The sequence below is a fragment of the Mobula birostris genome, chromosome 1 (assembly GCF_030028105.1).
Source record: "Mobula birostris isolate sMobBir1 chromosome 1, sMobBir1.hap1, whole genome shotgun sequence".
Lineage (NCBI taxonomy): Eukaryota > Metazoa > Chordata > Chondrichthyes > Myliobatiformes > Myliobatidae > Mobula > Mobula birostris.
The window spans coordinates 234269299-234291779 of NC_092370.1; the positions used below are offsets into that span (position 1 = coordinate 234269299).

A 22481-nucleotide genomic window follows, 5' to 3' on the forward strand; every position below is an offset into this window, starting at 1 on the left:
AAGTGTTGCCTTGCCTGGAAGGACTGTTCGGGACCCTTAATGGAGGTGAGGGAGGGGGTGAATGAACAGGTGTAGCTCTTTGGCTGTTTATAGGGCTATGTATGGGAGATTAGTGGGGAGAGATGAATGGACAAGTGAATCACGTAGGGAGTGATCCCTGCGTAAAGCAGAGGTGGAGGGGGGTGTGGAGGTAAATATGTGTTTAGTGGTAGAATCCCATTGAAGATGCTGGAAGTTGTGGATAATGATGTGTTGGATGCAGAGGCTCATGGGGTGGGAGGTCAGGACAAGAGGAATTCTATCCTGGTTAAGGCAGCGAGGAGATGGGATGAGCGTGGATGTCCGGGAAATGGAAGAGATGCAGGCGAGGGCAGTATCAGTGGTGGAGGAAGGGAAGCCCCGTTCCCTGTAAAGACAGTGGAAAGACATACATATTTCTTATCAAACATATATATTCCTTATCAAACATATATATTTCTTGTTGAAATTTGTAGTCAGTTTCATGTTTTGCACAGTACTGTTTGAACAAAACAGCAAGTCTCAAGACATACATCAGTGATTATAAACCTATCTCTGATTCTAAGCATCTGTATTTCCCCTTTATGAAAGCCTGGGATGTATTTATTCAACTTGGCTCCACAAATGTAAAATGAAGGCATCTTTTGACTGTGTTTTTTTACTGGGGGGCCTCTTAAATAAATTCCCTTCTTAAACGTCTCCACTTCTCCACCCTTCCTCCTTTTTTTAAGGAGCCCCTTAAGACCTGTTTGACCAAGACTTTGGTCACCTGCTTCAATATCCCATCACATTCCTAGAGGTGAAGTTACTTTGTTAGAAATTATTGCTGCAGAATGCTGGACATCTTTGCTATGTTAATGGTTGCAATATAAATGAAAATTCCTGTGGTGTCACCATTTACTGAGTATGTTTTTGATGTGCTCCGATAGGGTAGTAATTGAAATAATTCCACAAAATGTGGTGCATTTACTTGCATTATTTTCTGGCACTGTTGGGTTTAAGATCATGTTTGATCTACTTGTGTGGGTTTCACGGTACACGAATGGGACTTGATGGTGTAGCACTGATGTTAATCTCTGTGGAGGCCCTGAGAGGTTTGCTTGCATATTTTGGATGCTGGTTGTTCTGCAGTTTTGAAGTAAAGATTATAGGTTTCTTTGATTTACTATTCTGACAAAAGGAGGCCATTTGGTCCATCAGGTGCTTGCCGGCTCCCAGTTGAGCAACCTCATCCGCCTCTTTCCCTCTTCTTCATTCTCCATTGTCCTACAACAAATGCCTATCAATTCCCTTGGGTTTTTTTGTCACTGGCCTACTGGGGCTGTCACTGTCCTACACTAGGGGCAGCTCACAGCAGCCAAGCAAGCTACCAACACGTGCCTAGGATGAGGCAGAAAGTAACAATATTCTGCAGAAACCCAGAAGCTGGCAGGAGAAGGTGCACACTCTACGCGGACAACACTTGAGTTCAGGATGGAACACAGGTCTCGAGTGTTACTGTGAGGCAGTAACACTGTGCTGCCCAATTCAGTCTGATTCTTACTGAAAATGGATGCACACGTTAAAATTGTTTTCTGATACATTTGATGGTAGAATCATAGATTGAGACAGCACAGAAGCTGACCATTAAGAACACATTATTTTAAATACTAATAGTCTCCTTCTGTAGTCTCACCTGAGAGCCCTGCAAACATTTCCCAGGTGAGACTATAGAAGGAGACTAACTTTATTAGTATTTGAAAGAATTTGCATGTTTTATGTATGGACTCCTGGTGGATAACAAGCAGGATTTCCTGGTGGCCCACCACCATTTAAATTCCAATCCCCATTCCCATTCTGACTTGACGGGCCTCTTCTACTGCCACCATGAGGCCAGCCTTCATACTTCATGTGTGTAGTCTCCAATCTGACAGCATGGACACTGATTTCTCTAACTTTTTGTAATTCCCCCTCCCCTCTCCTTTCCCTCTTCTTCCATTTCCCATTCTGGCTCCTCTCTTACCCCTCCTCTTCTCCTCACCTTCCTATCACCTTCTGGTGCCCTTCTTTCTTCGTTTCTCCCATGGTCCACTCTCCATTCCTATTACATTCCCTCTACTTCAGCCCTTTACCTTTTTCACCTATCACCTCCCACCTTCTCACTTCATTCCCCCCTCCTCCACCCACCTACCTCCCCCCTCACCTAGATTTACCTATCACCTTACAGCTTGCACTTTCTCCTCCTCCCTCCCACCTTTTAATCTGACTTCTCCCCTTCCCTTCCAGTCCTGATGAAGGGTGTCAGCCCAAAATATCGAGTCTTTATTCCCCTGCATAGATGCTGCCTAATCTGGGTTCCTCAAGCATTTTGTGTGTGTTAGTCTGGACTTCCAGGATCTGCAGAATCGCTAGTGTTTCTCGTGGAAAATTTATGTGTTCTGTTCAGTCAGATTGGTCATCATCATCATTATGTGCCATGTTGTATGATGTGGGTGATCATGGTCTATGACCATGATTGTTCTTGGCAAATTCTACAGAAGTGGTTTGCCATTGCCTTCGTTTAGGCAATGTCATTGCAAGATGGGTAACTCCAACCATTATCAATACTCTTCAGAGATAGTCTGCCTGGCATCAGTGGACACATAACCAGGACTTGTGATATCCACCACCTGCTCTCATGGCCTAATGTGACCCTGACTGGGGGGGCTAAGCAGATGGTACACTTTGCTGAAAGTGACCTGAAGACTAGCAGAGGGAATGAGTGCCTCACACCTCCTTTGGTAGAGACATATCTCCTCCCTGCCACCCAAGTCAGATTGGTAGGCCTTCTAAAATTTGCTCTATGGACCATTTTGTTGGACTTCTGTTATTTTGGTAGATTTACTGATACATTGCCACATTTTGTGCTCGGATATGTGAATATGTCAGAACCTCTGGACAGATATGATATGGTTATGAAAGTTAAATTTTGGTAGGTGTTGGAGGGTGTATAAATACAGATTGTGCAATACAGATCTAAAACATTGAATGGGATTGATACATTTTAATTTACCTTGATGGTTGTAGATGCATTTTGAAAAAGCTTGTGTGCATGTCTATGTGGGTAGTTTCAAAGTCAAAGTAAACTCAAAGTCAAATTTAAAATTTATTATCAAAAGTATATATATGTTAGCATATACTACTTTAAGATTCATTTTCTGTAGACTTGACTGTATTTAACTGTAACACATACAAGATGCTGGAGGAATTCAGCAAGTCAGGAAGGGTCTCAGCCTGAACCATCAACTCCGTTTCTCTCCATAGATGCAGACTGGCCTGCTGAGTTCCTCCATCATTTTGTGTGTGTTATTCTGGAGTTCCAGCATCTGCAGAATCTCTTGTGTTTCTATTTAACTGTAGACTTGAATGTATTTGTGGTTTGCAAGATGTTACACGTATAACACATTTTGGAGTCAGTCTCTGTTAAAACCTTATTAAGAAAATTATGGCACTGGAATCTCCCATTCCAACTAATTAAAATGCATGAAGAGATGGTGGAGGCAGGCACCCCCACAACATTTAAGATGCATTTGGACAAGATCTAGAATCAACAAGGCCATGGACCAAATGTGAGGGTCACTAGTGAACTCAAGTGCAGGAATTATCGAGACTTTGGCAATTCAAACAGATAAACTAACAAGAGCTGAGGCAAACTATACAGAATCTTGTAGAACTGAAATCACTCACAATACACAGAAGAACTTGGTCTGAGTTTCACCAGACTAGGAAGCACAACAGCCCAACAAGGAGGAGTTGGCATGCCCGCCTGAAAAACACCCTGGAGCACATAGGAATTCAGGACCAATCAGACAACATGGGTGTCCAGACGAAACGATAATCCCCAAAACCAACAACTACATTACAAGACATTGAAAATGCTGTACGATTTAAATTATCCCAAATTGAATAAAAGTAATAAATACAAAGAGAGCTTAACAATCCCCACGATACCAAATGAGACACCTGCAGCACAATGTGAAAACCCAAAGCAGATCCAAAGACAAACAATTGGCAACAAAGATAAACAATTCAAGGAACACTGCTTATCCAGATCAGAATCAGAATCAGTTTTAATATGACAGGTGTAGATTATGAAATTTATTAACTTTGGCAGCAGTACAATGAAATACATGATAAATAAATATAGAGGAAAACTGAATTACAGCAAGTATGTGTCTATTAAATGGTTAAGTTAAAGTGTGCAAAAAAAACAGAAATTAAAAAATAGGTAGTATTCATGGGTCCAATATCCATTTAGGAATCGGATGGCAGAGGGGAAGAAGCTGTTCCTGAATCACTGAGTGTGTGGCTTCAGGCTTCTTTACTTCCATCCCGATGTTAACTATGAGAAGAGGGCATGTCCTGGGTGGTGGAGGTCCTTAATAATGGATGCCGTCTTCCTAAGGCACCACTCCTTGAAGGTGTCTTGGATACGACAGAGGCTCGTACCGGTGATGGAGCTGACTAATTTTATATGTTTCTGCATCTTACTTCAATCTTGTGCAGTAGCCCCCCCAATACTAGACTGTGATGCAGCCAGTCAGAATGTTCTGTATGGTACATTTGTAAAAGTTTTTGAGTGTTTTAGTTGACAAACCCAGTTTCCTCAAACTCCTAATGAAATATAGCTGCTGTCTTGCCTTCTTTATAGCTGCATCAATATGTCCATGAGGTGACACACTGAGAAAATACAGTCCATATACTAACTGAAAAACGATCTTTAAAATAAAACCACCCCTGGCTGTTACACAAAATGTGGGTAAAGGGGATTAATATAGATGATTAGAATGGACATGCTGGGCTGAATGGCACCATGTGTTGTATTATTGATAACATAATACTTGTTCAAATGTTAAAATCTTTGCTGGGAATGAGGTTTAACTAAAACTCATGTGCCACTGTTGTGCAAGTTAGATATAGGAACATTATATTTCAGTATTATCAATATTGCATTTTAAATGTATAATCTGAGAGGCCCCCATTGGTCAGGGTTGACTATGGACATTCTGTCCAAGTGATACGCAAGCCAGGGCAGTATGAAATGGAGAGCAAGCTGTTGCTCATATAGCAGGCTCCCCCACTCCACGCAGCTGATGAACCCAAAGGAAAGACGGAGACTGATACAGTTTGGCATCAGTGATGTCGCAGGAGTTGCCAGTCAACATTGAACTCAACGTCAGGCTGCCTAAGGGAGTCCAGCTTCAGATTTTTCCTTGGGCTTTACTCCTGAAGCTCTCCCCGTGAGTGGGTACAGCTGCAAGGCAGCAGAGGTTTGAGATCAGAGTTTTCCTTCTCCTAGATGAGCTGCCAACCACGGTTGGCAAGCCCGGTCTGCCTGAAGCGACTGGTTTTAAGGTGCCAGTCACCTGCCTTTGGCCCTTCTCCTGTCAGTAGAAATAGTCCCATCGGGTTTAGTAGCTAAGCCACGTGTGAAGGCCAGGAACTGGACTTGGTTGTCAGAGGCTATTTGAGACACACACCATTGGGAGCATTTAATAGATAGTGGGAGCTTATCACCCCGGCTATAACCACCTTAAGGAACCCATTTATTAACACTGCAATAATTATTATTAATTTGATTTCTTTTTTGTAATTGCTCAATCTATTGTCTTTTGTATATTGTTTTGCCCATCTTGTGTATGTACTTTCATTGATTCTATTCTGTTTCTTTGTATTTATTGTGAATGCCCACAAGAAAGTAAATCTCAGGGCTGTACCCTATATGGTAACACGTATGTACTTTGATAATAAATTTACTTTGAACTTTGAAGCAAACAGGCTACCTTTGAGAAATTTAAAAACTGCTCCCAAATGATCAAGAGCTCAGTCTCTTAAAAGGGTGTGATGCATACCCACAGAACTTCTGCAACTGTGTACGTACTGCATATTCCTGTGAATAAAGATACAACTTAATTAGACTGGCACGCGCTCTAGGGCTTTGCCTGCTATTGCTGGTACACAGTCGGGGACTCGGTGCGAATACTGGAGACATGCAACGTTTCCACAAAGGGCCCAGAGCAAATATTCACAATTATTCCGGGGGCTTCTCGCAGTGTTTACACACGCCGGGGACCCGGTGTAAATATGCATTTTAAAAATTCCTGCTAGTATTTATCCACTCCCAGGGACCCAGTGCAAATATTGGCACACTCCCTGAATACCTCAAGCAGAGTTTACATTTATTCGAGGAAGGAGTGCAAGTGGATCCTACTTTCAAATGAGAAGTTACCATTTCAGCGAGAAAACCGTGCGGAGACCGTTTTGTTCCACTGAACAATAGAAATAAACTTCTCCGCAAATATGCCGCGAAATTTGGATTTGTCATAGATCTCCAGGAATGAAAATTTCCACTGTAGTATTTAACGCACTGACTGCCAGCTTAAAGAGGACGAACGCAAAATCTTTGTTTTACCGCAGACGAAGTAATCGTTTTACTTCAACACGTTCCACCAGCATTTTTGTGTGTGTTGCAACCGTTTTACGTTTTTTTTATATAAAAACATAAGCCTTCAATGTCGCTGTCCCCGTTGTTTTTATTGCCAGTATTACTCTGTTACAGTGTAAAATGACCTCGTTAAATTAGGAACGCTTGGGGGAAATATAAACTGCTCTGGTTGGCGTTAGTAGAAACATCTTGTGCGTTCTCTAAAATCATTTCCGTAATGTAAAACGCGAGACGGCTCGCGTTATAAAGAAAAACATTGTTGGGGAAATTAAGGCAATGCTCGTTGTTTAAAACAAAGAAAACAATATCGAACTTTCCGCTTTCATTGTGTGGAAAGATAGCTGGAGGAACTGGAACAAGATATTTACAGATTAGGGATGGAGAGATTCACAGCAAATACATTGCGCATATTTAAAACGGGGGGTTAATAGGTTCTTGATTAATAGGGCGTTAAGGGTGACGGGGAGAAGGCAGGATAATGGGGTTGAAGGGGTTAATAAATCAACCATGATTGAGTGGCGGAAACGACTCGATGGGCTGAATTCTTCGCCTATGTCTTCTGGTCTCAAGGTCCTAATATCAAGGCAACGAAATCTAGGTACTGAGGACAGCGAGATTAGTATAAACGCAATGCCATTTACCAGTTTTGTAAGAGCGTTGGGTGAACTCCCGTGTGTCGGGGGCCACAGAGAGACGAGCTGCTGGAGGAGCTGGGCGGATCAAGCGGTATCTGTGGAGGGAGGGGGGTTGTCGGCGTTCCAGTTCGAGAGGAGCTCTGCCCGAAGTATCGACTATCCATCCCCCTGCCCCCGCATGTGCTGCATGCCTTGCTGAGATCCCCCAGCAGCTTGCTTTTTGCACCGTGAAACTGATTTTGTTATCGTACCGGAATGCACACCGACAGGGATGAGTTCGTTTTCTGCTCATTGACTGGCGGGAGGTCCGTGAAACGGCGCGGGGCAGATCCCTGTTTAAAGCTCGGGACCTATCGGTGTTTGATAAAACGAACGAGAAATTCTGGCGCTGCCCGAGAATCCTTTTTCGGCGAAAAATTGTGATTCGAGGAACCCGTTCAATCCGTGGAAAAACTATTGGTTGCGCACCTGGGGATTATTACAATGTCCCCACTGTCAAATTGACGTTTATTAATAGTCAATCACACATAGGTATACCGCCAAATGAAACAACATTCTTCCGGACCAAGGTGCAGAGTCAGAATCGGGTTTGTTATCACCGGCATGTGACGTGAAACTTGTTAACTTAGCAGCAGCATTTCAATGCAATACATAATATAAAGGAGAAAAAAATAAAAATAGTAATAATAATAAATAAGTAAATAAGTAAATCAATTGCAGTATACGTATATTGAATAGATTAAAAATCGTGCAAAAACCAGAAATACTGTATATTAAAAAAAGAGAGGTATTGTCCAAGGGTTCAGTATCTATTTAGGAATCGGACGGCAGAGGGGAGGAAGCTGTTCCTGAATCGTTGAGTGTGTGCCTTCAGGCTTCTGTATCTCCTACCTGATGGTAACAATGAGAAAAGAACACAAGAAATAGGAGCAGGAGTAGGCTATCCGGCCCGTCGAGCCTACCCCGCCATTCAATAAGATCATGGCCGATCTGTCCATAAAGAGAAAATGCGCAGTACATATAACTCACACACTTAACACATGAAGTGATATGACCACAAATACATTAACAAATAATAAGGTGCATTTGCGACGCAAGCTAAAAAAAGTAAACAGCACGGCGATACCGGCGCTTCATAAGTGATGAGACCTGAGTGGCGACAGGGAGCTCAGTACTCTCAGGCCTGGGGGAAGAAGCTGTTTCCCGTCCTGACAGTCATTGTCCCAATACTGTGTTATCTTCAGTCTGTCGGCAGGTGTGTGTGTGTGTGTGTGTGTGTGTGTATTGTGTGTGTGTGGTGTGTGTTGTGTGTATTGTGTGTGTGTGGTGTGTGTTGTGTGTGTGTGTGTTGTGTGTGTTATGTGTGTGTGTGTGTGTTTGTGTTGTGTGTGTGTGTGTTTGTGTGTGCGTGTGTGTCGGGGGTGGGGGCTCACAGAGATCATTGGATGGACGGGAGGGATCATTGACAATGCTAACGGCCCTGCGTACGCCGTGCTCCTGATAAATCTCGGTGATGGGTAGACGGGAGACCCCGATGATCCTCTCCGACGTCCTTTGCAGGGACTTGGGGTCCGATGCCTCGCCATTCTCGTCTCCAGTCCTCTCCGACACGCCCTCAGTGCAAGTCCTGTCTTGTCACCCGGTGAGCATTAGCTTTTGGGAATAAATGTCGGAACACTTTGTTTAAATTCAGATTCTGAAGACATTTCATCGAGTGACCGGAAAATTTCCAAATCCAGCCTGAGCCAGACGAAGAAGCGTAAGAAAAGGCGCCACAGGTAAGAATGTGTTGTCGTAGGCGTCCCTGGACTTGAATCTGATGATCGATACCTGTCCTCTCGTTGAAACGTCTTCGCGCCTGGTCGCCCCTCTGTATTGTACCCAGGGGCACATCTCACGGCTGTAATTCATGGTGTTTATCCGACCCACATTCCTATCCGCCCGATATTCACTATGTCTTCTATTTAATGGACGTGGACATGGAGAGGAAAGATCCAGGGAGATATGGGGAATGCAGGGAATACACTAGGTGGGAATTCCGGTCGGCATGGACCGGTTAGATCGTGTTGTATTCGCTGCCCGCCCTGTGTTCAATCTTCCAATCTTGGTCCCAGTCCATCCTGTATTCCTGTCCATCCCGTATTCCCTGCCATACTGTATCCCAGTCCATCGTGTATCACTATCCATCCTTTATCCCAGTCCATCCTGTATTCCCTGCCATACTGTATCCCAGTCCATCGTGTATCACTATCCATCCTTTATCCCTGCCCATCCTGTATTCCTGCCCTCCCTGTATTCCTTTTACAGGGTGTACTTCTGTCCATCCACCATGTCCATCCTTTATCCCTATCATCCTGTACCCCTGTCCATCCTGTATCCCAGCCCATCCTTTGTCCCTGTCTATCCTGTATTCCTTGTCATTCCTGTACTCCTGTCCATCCTGTATTCCTGTCCATCGTGTATCACTATCCATTCTGTATCCCTGTCCATCCTGTATCCTGTCTATCCTGTATTCCTGTCCATCCTGTATCCCTGTCCGTCCTGTATCCCGTCCATCCTGTATCCCTGTTCCTGCTGTATTCCCTGTCCACCTTCTATCCCTCCTCAATCCTGTATTCCTTGACTCTACTGTATTCTAATTGTATTCCGGCTGTATTCTTCACCCGTGCTGTCTCCCAGTGGTATTCCTCATCCACGCTGAGGAATACCATTGGAAGCTTTATGCTGTCTTCCCCATCCCTGTTGAATTCTAACTTAATTTGTCTGGTCTCCCAACAATGACTCTGTCTACACTTCCCACTGCCTGGGGGAAGCAGCCAGCGTGGTCAGAGATCTCTCCCAGTCTGGTCATTCGCTCTTCTCCTCTCTCCCATTGGGCAGAATTCACAAAAGTCAGAGAGCATGAATCGCTGGTCTCAAGGACAGATTCTATTAACTCTCTTATCAGGCACTTAATGGACCTCTTGTATGCTAAAAGATGAATGTTTGAACCCTTGACCTCCCGGTCTACCTGGTTATAGCCCCTGAACTTTATTTGTCTGTGTATGGTCTACTGTACTTCCCCTGTAACTGGAACACCACACTCTGGTTTCTTTTTACTACGTCAATATATTGATGTATGGTGTGGGATGTCTGGATGGCATTCAAAGCAAGAGCTTTCTATGACATCTCAGGTCATGTGACAACAATAAGTTCAAGTTTATTGGCATTCAACTGTACACATATATACAGCTAAACGAAACAATGTTCTTCAAAGTGAAAGCACAGTATGACAAACAGCACATCAAATAATATTAATGCAATATTAACAGATAGTACAAAATATTCTATAGATGTCCAAGTTGACATAAAGCACATATACAACATAATAAATCGATTTCAGTTCTAATTCTGATTCCAATGGATATTCCCCGTCTATTGTATTTCTGATGCACTCCTCACCTGTTCTTGTCCGTCTATGGGGCATTTGGTTGGCCACTCCATACGGTATGTCATTATATGTTGGTGTGTGGTGGGTGTTTACACGGGGCAGAGTTGCCTTCTGCCTTGTGGCGGTAGCACAAGCAGCTTCGGTGGGTTCAATGGAAGCACTTTGGGCAGATTAACATGTGCATTGTAGATACCATACCTTCCAACCCACGAGTTCTCAGCATTATCTGCTACAATGAGGCCACCCTCAGGATGGAGGAGCAGCACCTCATATTCCATCTGGGTAGCCTCCAATGGCATGAACATCAATTTCTCTAACTTCCAATGTTTCCTCTCTCCTCTTCCCTCTTCTTCAATTCTCTACTTTGGTCCCCTTCTCTTCTTCTCCTCGCCTGCTTATCACCCCCCCCCCCCCGGTGCCCCTCCCATGGTCGACTCTCCTCTCCTATTCCTCCTTTCCTTCTTCTTCTTCAGCCTTTAGTTTTTCAACTTATCGCCCTCCCAGCCTCTCACTTCATTCCCCACCCCTCCAGCCACTTAGCTTCACCTATCACCTTCTAGCTTTTACTCCATCTCCTCCCCCACTGTCTTGTTCCGGCTTCTTTCCAGTCCTGATGAAGGGTCTCGGCTGTATATTCATTACTGTGGCATAGATGCTGCCTGACCTTCTGAGTTCCTTCAGCATTTTGTGTGTGTTGCTTTAAGAATTCATTGCTGGTTGCATCTGCCTAATCGATTGCTTTTCTTTCCAGGACTATTTTCACCTCCTACCAGCTGGAGGAGCTGGAAAAAGCGTTTAACGAAGCTCACTATCCAGATGTGTACGCACGGGAAATGCTGGCCATGAAAACGGAACTTCCAGAGGACAGGATTCAGGTAAATCCAGAGGGGGACAGGGCGGAATGGCGGTGACACTGTGAGAGAGACGCCGGGACAAAACGAGAGCGAGTGAGACGGGGGGGGCACAGATATCTGAGAGATACAGGATGCAGATGGGGAGGAGTAACAGGAAGGAGAGATGGAGGAAGTGTAATCTAAGTAGAGAGGGGCTGATGCTGATGGAGGTGGAAGACTTCAGAGGGTGGAGTGTGTGTGGAATGAGCTGCTAACGGAAGTGGTTGATGTGGGTTTGACTGCACCGTTTAAGAAAAGTTGGATAGGTTCATGGATGTGAGGGGTTTGTTAAGTTATGGTGCAGGTGTGGGTAGATGGGGCTAGGGAGAAAATCATGCACTGAATGGGCCAAAGGGCCTGTGTTTGTGCAGTTAGACTGATACCTAAGGAGAGATGAAGCAAAATAGATATAAAAAGAGACACAGAGACAAATCCAATGAAAGAGACAGAGAGATACTAATGGGGGAGTGAATATAAATCACACACAGAACAATAACTAAATAATTAATGGTGGGAATTTAATTTTCAGATAAAGTCTCCGGAGTGGAATAACTTGTAGTAACACTTGCCCCCAAGATGATTTTCTGAAACATTTCATGTCATTTACAAGGTTTCCTTTCAGTAGATCCATGTGGGAACAGCACCATTCACTTTTTCCGATTGTGAAGTTTCAGTAGGAACTAATCGACATTTTGCTCTCTCTCGGTTGTACCTGGAGGGAAATGTACTATCTGCCTGATTTCAATACAGTATCAGGCCTTTTCTGTCAAATGTTCAAACAGCAAGACCAGAATCTATTCAGATAAGAAAATGTGCATTTCATTATCCTGGGTCCGACTACAAATGTATTGTCTGCTGCTGCAGAAATAACAAATTTCACCACGTAATATTAAACCCGATTCTGATTCTGATTCAGATTACAAATGAGCAGAACGTTGAAGGAATTACGTTATTATGAGCTAAGCTTAGAGCAGAGTTTCCCAACCTTTTTATGGGCCTTTGAGCCTTACCGTTAATCGAGGGGCCTGTGGAACCCTGGTTGGCAACCCGTGCTTTAGAGAAATGTGGATGGCAGCAGAACAGACCTTGATCAGCTGCATGCTCACATGTATGTAGCTGGACGTGGTGGAGGTAATTACCTACAGGAGGACAGAGAGGGGAAGGCATTGCAGGTAAATTAGCACACACGTATACATATATACATGTGGATTCCGGGGCAGGAATTGAACGATATGTTCATAGAAGAGTACAGCACAGGAACACGCCATTCAGCCCATGAGCTCGGGGTTGACCACGATGCCAAATGAAATTAATCTCCCTCTGCCTGCACATAATCCATATCGCTCCATTCATGTGCTTGTCTAAGACCCTTCTGAATGCCACTAATGCGGCTGCTTCCACTACCACCCCTGACAGTGCAATCCAGGCACTCAAAGTCTAAAGTACATTTATTATCTAAAGTACGTATACCATATACAACCTTGTGATTCACCTCCTTACAGGCAGCCTCAAAACAAAGAAACCCTATAGAACCCACTTAAAAAAAGACTGTCAAATGCCCGATGTGCAGGGAAAAAAAACAAATCATGCAAACAATAGAAATAAGCAAATGACATTCAGATCTGAAGATCATGAAAGTGAGTCCACAGCCACCAGGCCAGTCATCACTGCAGCCAATTCAGGAGCCCATTAGTTGCAGGCCGCAGCCTCAGTTCAGCATAGAGGCAAGTAAACCTCATGGAGCAGCAAGCTGAACTCTAGCCCATTCCTTGCCTCCGGCCACGACACCCTGACCTTTTCAACCAAAACACTCTCAGGCCCATACATGACCTTCCCAATTCGGCCCAGTGCTTGAATCAATCACACCTCAGGTCTTTCCTCACTCTTGGAGCCAAGCCCTGGCTCCACCACCTAGACTCTGCATTGCCTCTGTGTGTAGAAAAAAATCTGACTTACATACATCCTTTAAACTTTCCCCCTCTCACTTCAAATCCCATCCTATGGTGTTCAACATTTCTACCCTGGGGGAGAAAAGATTCTGACTGTCTACCATATCTACACCTGTCATAATTTTCTAAACTTCAGTCAGATCTTCTCCCATCCTTTGGTCCTTCGGAGAAAACAACACCTGTTTGTCCAACTGATCCTTATACTCACACCCTGTAATCCATACAGGATCTTGCTAAACAGCCTCTGAACCTTCTCTAACCATCCTTCCTGTTCAGGTGAATAAAATAGATACAGTATATGTATGAAAAAAAATTTGTCATGTCTTTTCATGCTCTCAGACTGTGAGGCCCTCGCCAGTCAGAGTTGACCATGGATATTGTGTCCTAGCTGTCTGGAAGCTCCCCTTCTCCATACATCTGATGAACCCAAAGGAATGCAGAGACCGATACAGTTTGGTACCAGCAATGACACAGGAGTTGCCAGTCAACACTGAACATTGATCTCAACGTAGGACTGCCTTAGGGACCCCAGCTCTGGACTTTTCCCTCAGGGTCTGCTCCCAAAACCTACCCCATGAGTGAGTATAGCCACAAGGCAGCAGAGGTTTGAGATCAGAGTTTTCCTTCTCCTAGATAAGCTGCCAACCATGGCCGATGAGCCCCATCTGTGACTGGTTTTAAGGTGCCAGTAACCCACCTTCGCCCCTTCTCCTGTCAATTGAAACGGTTCCACCGGGTTTATTACCTAAGCCACATGTGAAAGCCAGGAGCTGGACTTGGTTGTCAGAGGCTGTTTGAGGTGCACGCCATTGGGAGCACTTAATAGATAGTGGGAGCTTATCCTCACTATCTCCCCCGGCTATGACTATCTTAAGGAACCTAGTCACAAACTGTACTAGGAACTTTATAGTCAATGGATAATTTTGAAGAATGGTGCAATTTTGATTTGGGGAAACCCATGTGCAAACGGAAGAGGGATATTGGGGCTTCACTGAATAGAACCAAGAGCATTTTGTTCCCAGGCTATAAGCCAACTGTTGGAATACACGGTAAATTCAATCTCAAGTACAGGAATACACGGTAAGTTGAATCTCAAGTACAGCTTATTGTCATTCAAGCATACACACGTATACTGCCAAACGAACCAGCGTTTCTTCGGACCAAAATGCACAACACAGTACATATAACTCAAGCACATCAAATCAAATCAAAATCAAGTTTAATTATCATTCAACTACACATGAATGCAGCTGAATGAAACAGCTTTCCTCTGGGGCCAAGATGCAAAACAAACACAGCACATTCAAAATAGCGAGCAAGAAAACATAGTCATGCAAAATAACCATATATATAGCCCAAGTCCCCGAGCGACATGCCCTGCAAATTGATGGTACAGTTCCAGCCTGTCATTTCACCAATCAAACACTAGAGGGCAGCACTGACAGGCGAGGCCAGTCCCAATCCGAGCACAGATACCATGCTACACTGCCTCTGGTGTCTCCTTTCCTGGTTTAGAACAGCAGGCAAGCCGTGGCTTGAGGCTTAGTCCTCACTACAACCAAGGCTATGCAGCTCCCTCGCCGTCAGTCGCACCACCAAACAAGGGAAACACGCCTGTGGCATCTTACATTATCAATGTTCAATAGGTCTTGTAATCACAAGAGAAATGTCAAAGACAATGCACGCTGCCTTCACGCACTAGCCTTCAATGCCTTCCTGTGCAACATGGTCTGCACCCAGTCCAACACTTCCACCACCAAGCGGCTCACTGATGAGGTAGAGCTGCAGCACCCGAAGTTCTTGGAGTCCAGCATTGTCTTGTGATCGTAAAAAAGACATTTAACAAAGAGAAAAACACCTTTGGCTGGTCCCTGGGAAGCCGTTGTGTCCGAACACACCTCCATCTTACCAGAAGCAAAAGATATTACCAAAAATAAATTAGCAAATAATAAAGTGGTTTTATGACCCATGTTAAAAAGTAAACAGTATAATGCTACTGGTGCTTCATACATGATGAGTCCTGGGTGGTATCAGAGGGGTCAGTAGCCTCACAGCCTGGGGGAAAGCTGTTTCCAACCCTAACAGTTCTTGTCCTAATGCTATGGTATCTCCTGCCTGTGGTGGGGGGTGAAATAGACCGTTTAACTGATGGGAGGGATCATTGACAATGCTAAGGGCTCTCCATACATAGTGCTCCTGATAAATATCTCCGATGGGTGTGAGAGACACCCTAATAATCCTCTCAGCAGTGGATTATTTGTTTGTGTGGACTTGTGTTCAGATACCTTGCAATTCCCGTACCAGATGGTGATGTAGCTGATCAGAACACTCTCAATGGTGCTGAAATGAAAACTGGTTACAAAGGGTGGGGGGTGTGGAGCCTCCACCAAATAAGAATTTACAGGGAGATTGTATGGAAAGACATGTCTGATGGAAAGTTTAAGTGGCCAGTTTGGGTCTTGTCGTACTGCACTGAATATTTGGGAGGTTCAAATGGCTGATCTCAGAAAGCAAGGAAGGACGGGAAACAATCCTGGAGACTTCCTCCTTTGATGGAAATTCCAGGGTGGTCTGCAGGCCAAAGAAGAGGGCCTGTCCTGGGGTTAGAGGTCTGTGTGTATGTGTATGTGTGTGTGTGTGTGTGTGTGTGTGTGTGTGTGTGTGTGTGTGTGTGTGTGTGTGTGTGTGTGTGTGTGTGTGTTAAAGAGTAGCAAGGCTCGTTTCACTGCTGATTCCTTGGTATGTTCTCTTTTGTTGTGTTCTGTTTTTTTTTCTGAGCATTGTGGGCACCGGAATGTGTGGTGACACCTGTGGGCTGCCCCCAGCTCATCCTTGGGTGTGTTGTTGGTTAACACAAATGACACATTTTACTGTATGTTTTGACGTACCTGTAATAAATAAATCTGAATCTGATCTAAACCCAAACACTGAGTGGGAATGAGGCAGAAGTGCTTACTATGAAATGGTCAGACAAATTGAATCCAGTTAAGGACAACATTTAGAGTGATAGAGCCATCAAGTCAGAGAGCACTAGAGCACAGAAACAGGCCCTTCAGCCCATCTAATCCATGCCGCCTTGGTTTTTTGCCTAGCCCCTTCTACCTGTACCCGGATCACATTCTTCCAACTCTCTCATCTATCTACTTATCCAAATTCCTCTTTAATGTTACAAATGAACCCACATCTATCACATTCACTGGCAGCCTGTTTCACATTCACACCACATTCTGAGTGAAGAAGATCCCTCTCAGATTCCCCTTAAATATTCACCTTTCACCCTGAGCCTAATGCTCTAGTTCTATAGTCCTAGTCTCACGCAACCTGAGGGAAAATAAAACATTTCTAAATACCTAGACGTTAAAGGTAATGGGGGTTTGGGAAGAAGGAGGCAGGGGAAGAAGGGAGCAAGGAAGATTACGTGTCTAAAAGGCTGGTATGTATGAGGAAAAACTATCTGCTTGGATGGCAGAGCAAAAACCTTAACGGGATTTCACAAAAGATCTGAGATGGTTCTTGTCAAAACATGAAATCATGGCCATCGAGGGAATACTGGTGAATGGTTCTAGGCCGAATGCAGGAAAATGGCACTGGTTTGGATAGACCTTCTGGTTGGACTGAAAGCCCTGCCTATGTTCGGTAGAACTCTGATTCAAATCAGGGGAGATTGTCAGGTGGACTGTCAGTTTGAAGTCCCAACAGCCATCTCCGGTGGAGGTAACATATCTTGTGGTGGAAGTCAAGAGTTCTGTATGATTAATGTTTATTCCTCAGCCGTCTGCACAAATAATGGTAGAATATCTGGCTTCCACCCATGTTCTGTCTGTGGCATCTTGCTGTGCGTCGATTGGTTGCTGCATTTCTGTAATGTAACAGTAATTTAATAGCTGTCAGAGCTTTGGACGCTCTTTCCCTTTAAGGTTACACAAACTTTGAAACTTTGTCCTTTCAATTCAGGCAAGCAGATTACTGATACTTTTAAAAACTGATCCAGAGGAAGTTCACAAGAATGATTCCAGTAACAAAAGGGTTAATGTATAATCAGTATTTGATTGCTCGGGCATGCACTCGCTGAAGTTCAGGAGAACGAGGGAAGGATCTGAGCTCGCCCTCTACCAATTGAACATTGAAAAGCCTAGATAGATTTGATGTGGAGAGGACGTTTCCTATGGTGGGGGAGTCTAGGACCAGAAGGCACAACATCAGAATAGAGGGACATCCCTTTGGAATAGAGATGAGGAGGAATTTCTTTAGCTGGAGGGTGGTGAATCTGTGAAATTCGTTGCCACAGATAGTAATGGAGGCCAAGTCATTGGGTATATTTAAAACAGAGGTTGATTATTTCTTGATTAGTCAGGGCGTCAAAGATTACAGGGAGAAGACAGGAGAATGGAGCTGACAGTGATAATAAATCAGCCGTGATTGAATGGTGGTACAGACTTGGTGGGCCAAATGGCCTGAATCTGCTCCTATGTCTTATAGTCTTATGAAATACGACAATAACTTACACTGCAGCTTTAAAACAACAGGGGATTCCGCAGGGCAGGGGGCGTCATTAAACAATAAAGCGGCTTTGGGGCAGGTGTTCAGAGGTGGGCCTTCAGGAAGCTCTTAAAGGAGGCCCACTGAAAGTTCAGGGAAGACACTCTGAAGGTCAGGAAACATCGGGGACTGAGGAGTGACCAGAGTGATCGATATAAGATTATGGGAGACATAGAGGTCAAAATTGTTTTTTCTTGTCGTGGGAGTTTCAAAAACAAGAGGGCATGTGTTAAGGTGAGAGGGAGGAGTTTTAAAGAGGGTCTGAGGGTAAGTTTTTACACAGAGAGTGGTTGCTATCTGGAACTCACTGCCAGGGGAGCCAGTGAAATCAGTTACGATTACAAAGTTTAAGAGGCACTTGGACACTTAAATAAACAAGGCATGGAAGGATACAGTTCTAATGTGGGGCAAGTGGGTTTGGTATACGTGGACTGGAAGGTCAGCACAGCCATTGTGGGCTGAATGGCCTGTCTCTGCGGTACAACTCCACGACCCTGGAATATTTCTGCCAGCAGTGCAGTTAATTCGGTCTGGTAACGCTCCCGACACCAGTGTTTCAGGTATCTGTGAGGCAGAGGGGTGAGACTGTGAAAGGGTTTGAAAATGAAGGTGAGGATTATTAATGCCGGGGTGTCGCTTAACCGGGAGCCAGAGTGGGTTTGAGGGTGAGCTGGGGGTGGGGTAACAGTAGACACAACACGGTGTGAGTCAGGAAAGTGGCTGCAGATCTTCAGAGGACCACAAGTCCACAGGGGAAGCAATGCACCAGTGCGGGTGATAAAGTGGAATTCAGATGTCTGGGGGACAGGGTGGAATCACATTGACCTGCTCGGAGAGCCAGAGGGAAAAGATAATCTTTATTTGTCACATGTACATCAAAACATACAGTGTTTGCATCATCTGAGATGTACTGGGGGCAGCCACAAGTGTCACCACACTTCCAGCACCTACATAGCATGCCTACAGCTTACTCCTACGTCCTTGGACTGTCTGAGGAAACTGGAGCACCCGGAGGTAACTCACGCGGTCACGGGGAGAACGTACAGGCAGTGGTGGGAATTGAACCCAATCTTACAGCCAGCGCTGTGAAGCGTTGTGTTACTATATCACCCTTAGAACTTGGCCAATCAAGGATGGCCCAAGGTACACTGAGTGAATTCAACTCTTGGACTGGATTCAACTCTGATTAGATAATCAAATACAGTACCACAAACTGTGATTGTATTGCTCATGCTGGTTTACCCTAATCCGGTGTGTCATTCTTTAAAAGCTGGCACATTATAGGGTATTGTCAATCTGTTCAAACTCAGGAGCCTTTCTGTTCCCCTTTCCCCTTTCCCCACATTCAGGCAGGGTGCTCCTTCAGCAAGGCCCTGGCGTCCGATCTCAGGAATGGATCTGTTTACTCTGACCATAAGATATAGGAGTAGAGTAAGGCCATTTTGGCCCATTGAGTCTTTTCCTCCATTTCATCATGACTGATCCATTTCCCTCTCAGCCCCAATCTTCTGCCTCTTCCCTGTATCCATGTAACCCTTCATGCCCTGACTAACGAAGAATCTATCAACCTCTGCCTTAAGTATACCCAATAACTTGGCCTCCACAGTCGTCCACTTTCCACTGTCTATGCCTGCAGTGCAGAAGTCATTGATTATTTCTCCACTGCTCTTGGCCAAGCTAAGGAATTGCCCCTGACTTTACTGTATGTGTGTATCTGTCTATCTGTGTATGTTTGTGTGTGGTTGAGTATTACAGCCTGTGTTTATCAATAATACAGCAAGTGGTTTCTTTACTCAAACTTACTGAACCATTAGGAGGGTCAGATTACCATCAACTTTATTACCCACTTATTGACACTGATTCCCATCTGCACAAACACTTACCTTCTCTTCTGCTCTTTGCTGCATTCATGTGGATGATTATAAAAAACATTGAAAAACACGTCGTGATTAATGTCCAGTCCTGATGAAGAATCTCCAGCCCAAAATGTCGACTATTTATTCCCCTTCATTGATGCTGCCTGACCTGCTGATTTCCTCCAGCATTTTGTGTGTGGTAATGTGAAAAACAAAGATCAGTGAGACTCTCTGTGTTCTGCTAATCCTTCTCCAGCCTTTGCTATACTGCCTGGTATTGAAGGACATGTGTGCAGAGGTCTGGAACACTGCCTCTTCAGAACGGGGGAAATGAACAACAAATTTGCCAGTTCACAGTCCAGATCCCTGCCCTCACTATTCCCCACACTTCCCTCTGCTGCCTCAGTCTCACAGTTCCCTGAGATGAAGCCTGATTTAGGGAGGGTGTGACTGAGTGGAATTGCCTGTTGCAATGTTGTTACCTCTGAGACAGAAGGTTACAGGGTTAAGGCCAATCCAGGGAGCTGTTCTGGAGATCTGAGCATAAATATCTGGTCTGCTGACCCTTGACAGTACTGAAGGAGGGCTGCAGCACCGGGGGAGCAATGGGGACTTCTTTCCTTTCCCCTAGGATTCTTATATTTACAACCAATTTCAGACTGACAGTTGATTGACAAAGGCTCTGGCAACTTGCTTCCACCATTATGGTCCACATCTATAGATCTAAAGCTGCTGTTCAGGTTGATAGGGTGGTTAAGAAGGTGTGTGCAGTGTAGGCCTTTATTAGTGATGGGGCTGAGTTCTAGAACCACAAGCTAACATTACAGCTCCATAAAACCCTGATCAGACCTGTCACGTACCCTGTGACGGGTTTAAAGAACCAGCAGAGATGGAAAACACTTTGGAGTCCAGTATTGCTTTTAACTAATGGTATTTATTAGTAACTACACAATACAGTAACATAAATGCAGATATATCAAACAGGTTAGCAATGATTTTATATATATATATGTGTGTGTGTGTGTGTGTGTGTGTGTGTGTGTGTGTGTGTGGAAATATATGAAAACCAAGCTTCTTCAAGTCTGGGGGTAAATAGATACAGTCTTACGATGCTGAGTAAAGTTCAGTTCAGTTCATGGTATTGAGTTGAGTAGTGATGGAGAGAGAGAGAGAGATTTGAGTCATCAGGTGAGCTGATGCCATCGATCTTCCCGTTGTCCTCCGAAATCCTTTAGAAGTCACCGACTTCTTCTGTGGTGGACCTATCAACCCAGGCGAGGGTTGAACACAAAAATAACTCCCCACCGGTCACGCCCTGTTCACACTGCGAGAGCCACTGATCGATCCGCCTAATCGATCCTCCAAAACCCACTTTTTCTGTGGGCACAACAACGCTCATTTAGTGTCCTAAACCATGTGTCTCAGGTCTATTATCTGACCTTCTATTTATCTCCCCGTGCTGAATACCAACTGTTACTCAAACAGATCCTCCCTTCTCTGTCTGTAAGAACGTACAAGCAGGCAATGTCCCTGTAGAAAGTATAAACAAACTGTGAGCAGTCTTCGTGTCTCTCTCTCTCTCTTAAAAACAAGATGGCGGTGTTAAATAGCTCTCTTTTTAGCAGGGTGTTTGTGTTGGGCACCTCTCTCTCTTTTTTCAAAAGCACAGTTCATAGGGGTAACCGAGCACAGTTCATAGGGGTAATTCAGGACCCCGTCACAGACCACAGTTGGAGTATTGTGCAGTTCTGGTCGCCTCATTATAGAAACGATGTGGAAGCTTTAGAGAGGGTGCAGAGGAGATTTACCAGGATGCTGGATTAGAGAGTGTGTCTTATGAGGAAAGGTTGAGTGAGCTAGTGCTTTTCTCTTTGGAACAAAGGAGGGTGAGGGTATTTTGATAGAGCGGTATAAGATGGTAAGAGGCATAGATGACATGTACAGCCAGTGCCCTATTCCCAGGGCAGTAATGGCTGAGAAAAGAGGGCATACCTTCCAGGCAGAAGTTCCCAACCTGGGGTTCACAAACCCCTTCCTTACTGGTATTGGTTCATGGTATAAAAAAGGGTTGAGAACCCCTGTTTTGAGATGATTAGAGGAAAGTATGGGGGGGTGGGATGTCAGAGGTAAGTTTTTTACACAGTGATAGTGCATGGAATACACTGGTGGGAGTGGTGGAAGAGTCAGGTACATCACAGACATTTAAGAGACTCTTAGCAACACACATCAAAGTTGCTGGTGAACGCAGCAGGCCAGGCAGCATCTCTAGGAAGAGGTGCAGTCGACGTTTCAGGCCGAGACCCTTCGTTAGGACTAACTGAAGAAAGAGTTAGTCCTAACGAAGGGTCTCGGCCTGAAACGTCGACCGTACCTCTTCCTAGAGATGCTGCCTGACCTGCTGCGTTCACCAGCAACTTTGATGTGTGTTGCTTGAATTTCCAGCATCTGCAGAATTCCTCTTAGAAAGGCAGAAGAATGAAAGAAAAATGGAGGGCTATGTGGGAGGAAAATATTAGATTGAACTTAAAGTTTGCAAGGTTGGCACAACATTGTGGGCTGAAGGACCTATATTGTATGTGCTATGTTGCATTAGCCTCAGCTCTACTGCAGAGTCATCGTCGGAGTCAAATCATTGGTTTGAGTCCCTGCCCCTGTCTCCTCTCACAGATGGGCATTGTAGGTTGTACCACAATATTGT

The 22481-nt window shown here is 44.6% G+C and overlaps 1 protein-coding gene across 1 annotated transcript in view; it reads left to right on the plus strand.

The window, feature by feature from the left end:
* Positions 1–22481, plus strand: part of vsx2 (visual system homeobox 2) — a 68676-nt gene that overhangs the window by 30593 nt on the left and 15602 nt on the right. The window contains exons 2-3 of the mRNA XM_072251414.1: positions 8810–8894; positions 11298–11421. Coding sequence (XP_072107515.1) covers positions 8810–8894; positions 11298–11421 — 209 coding nt within the window. The remainder of the gene's footprint in view (positions 1–8809; positions 8895–11297; positions 11422–22481) is intronic.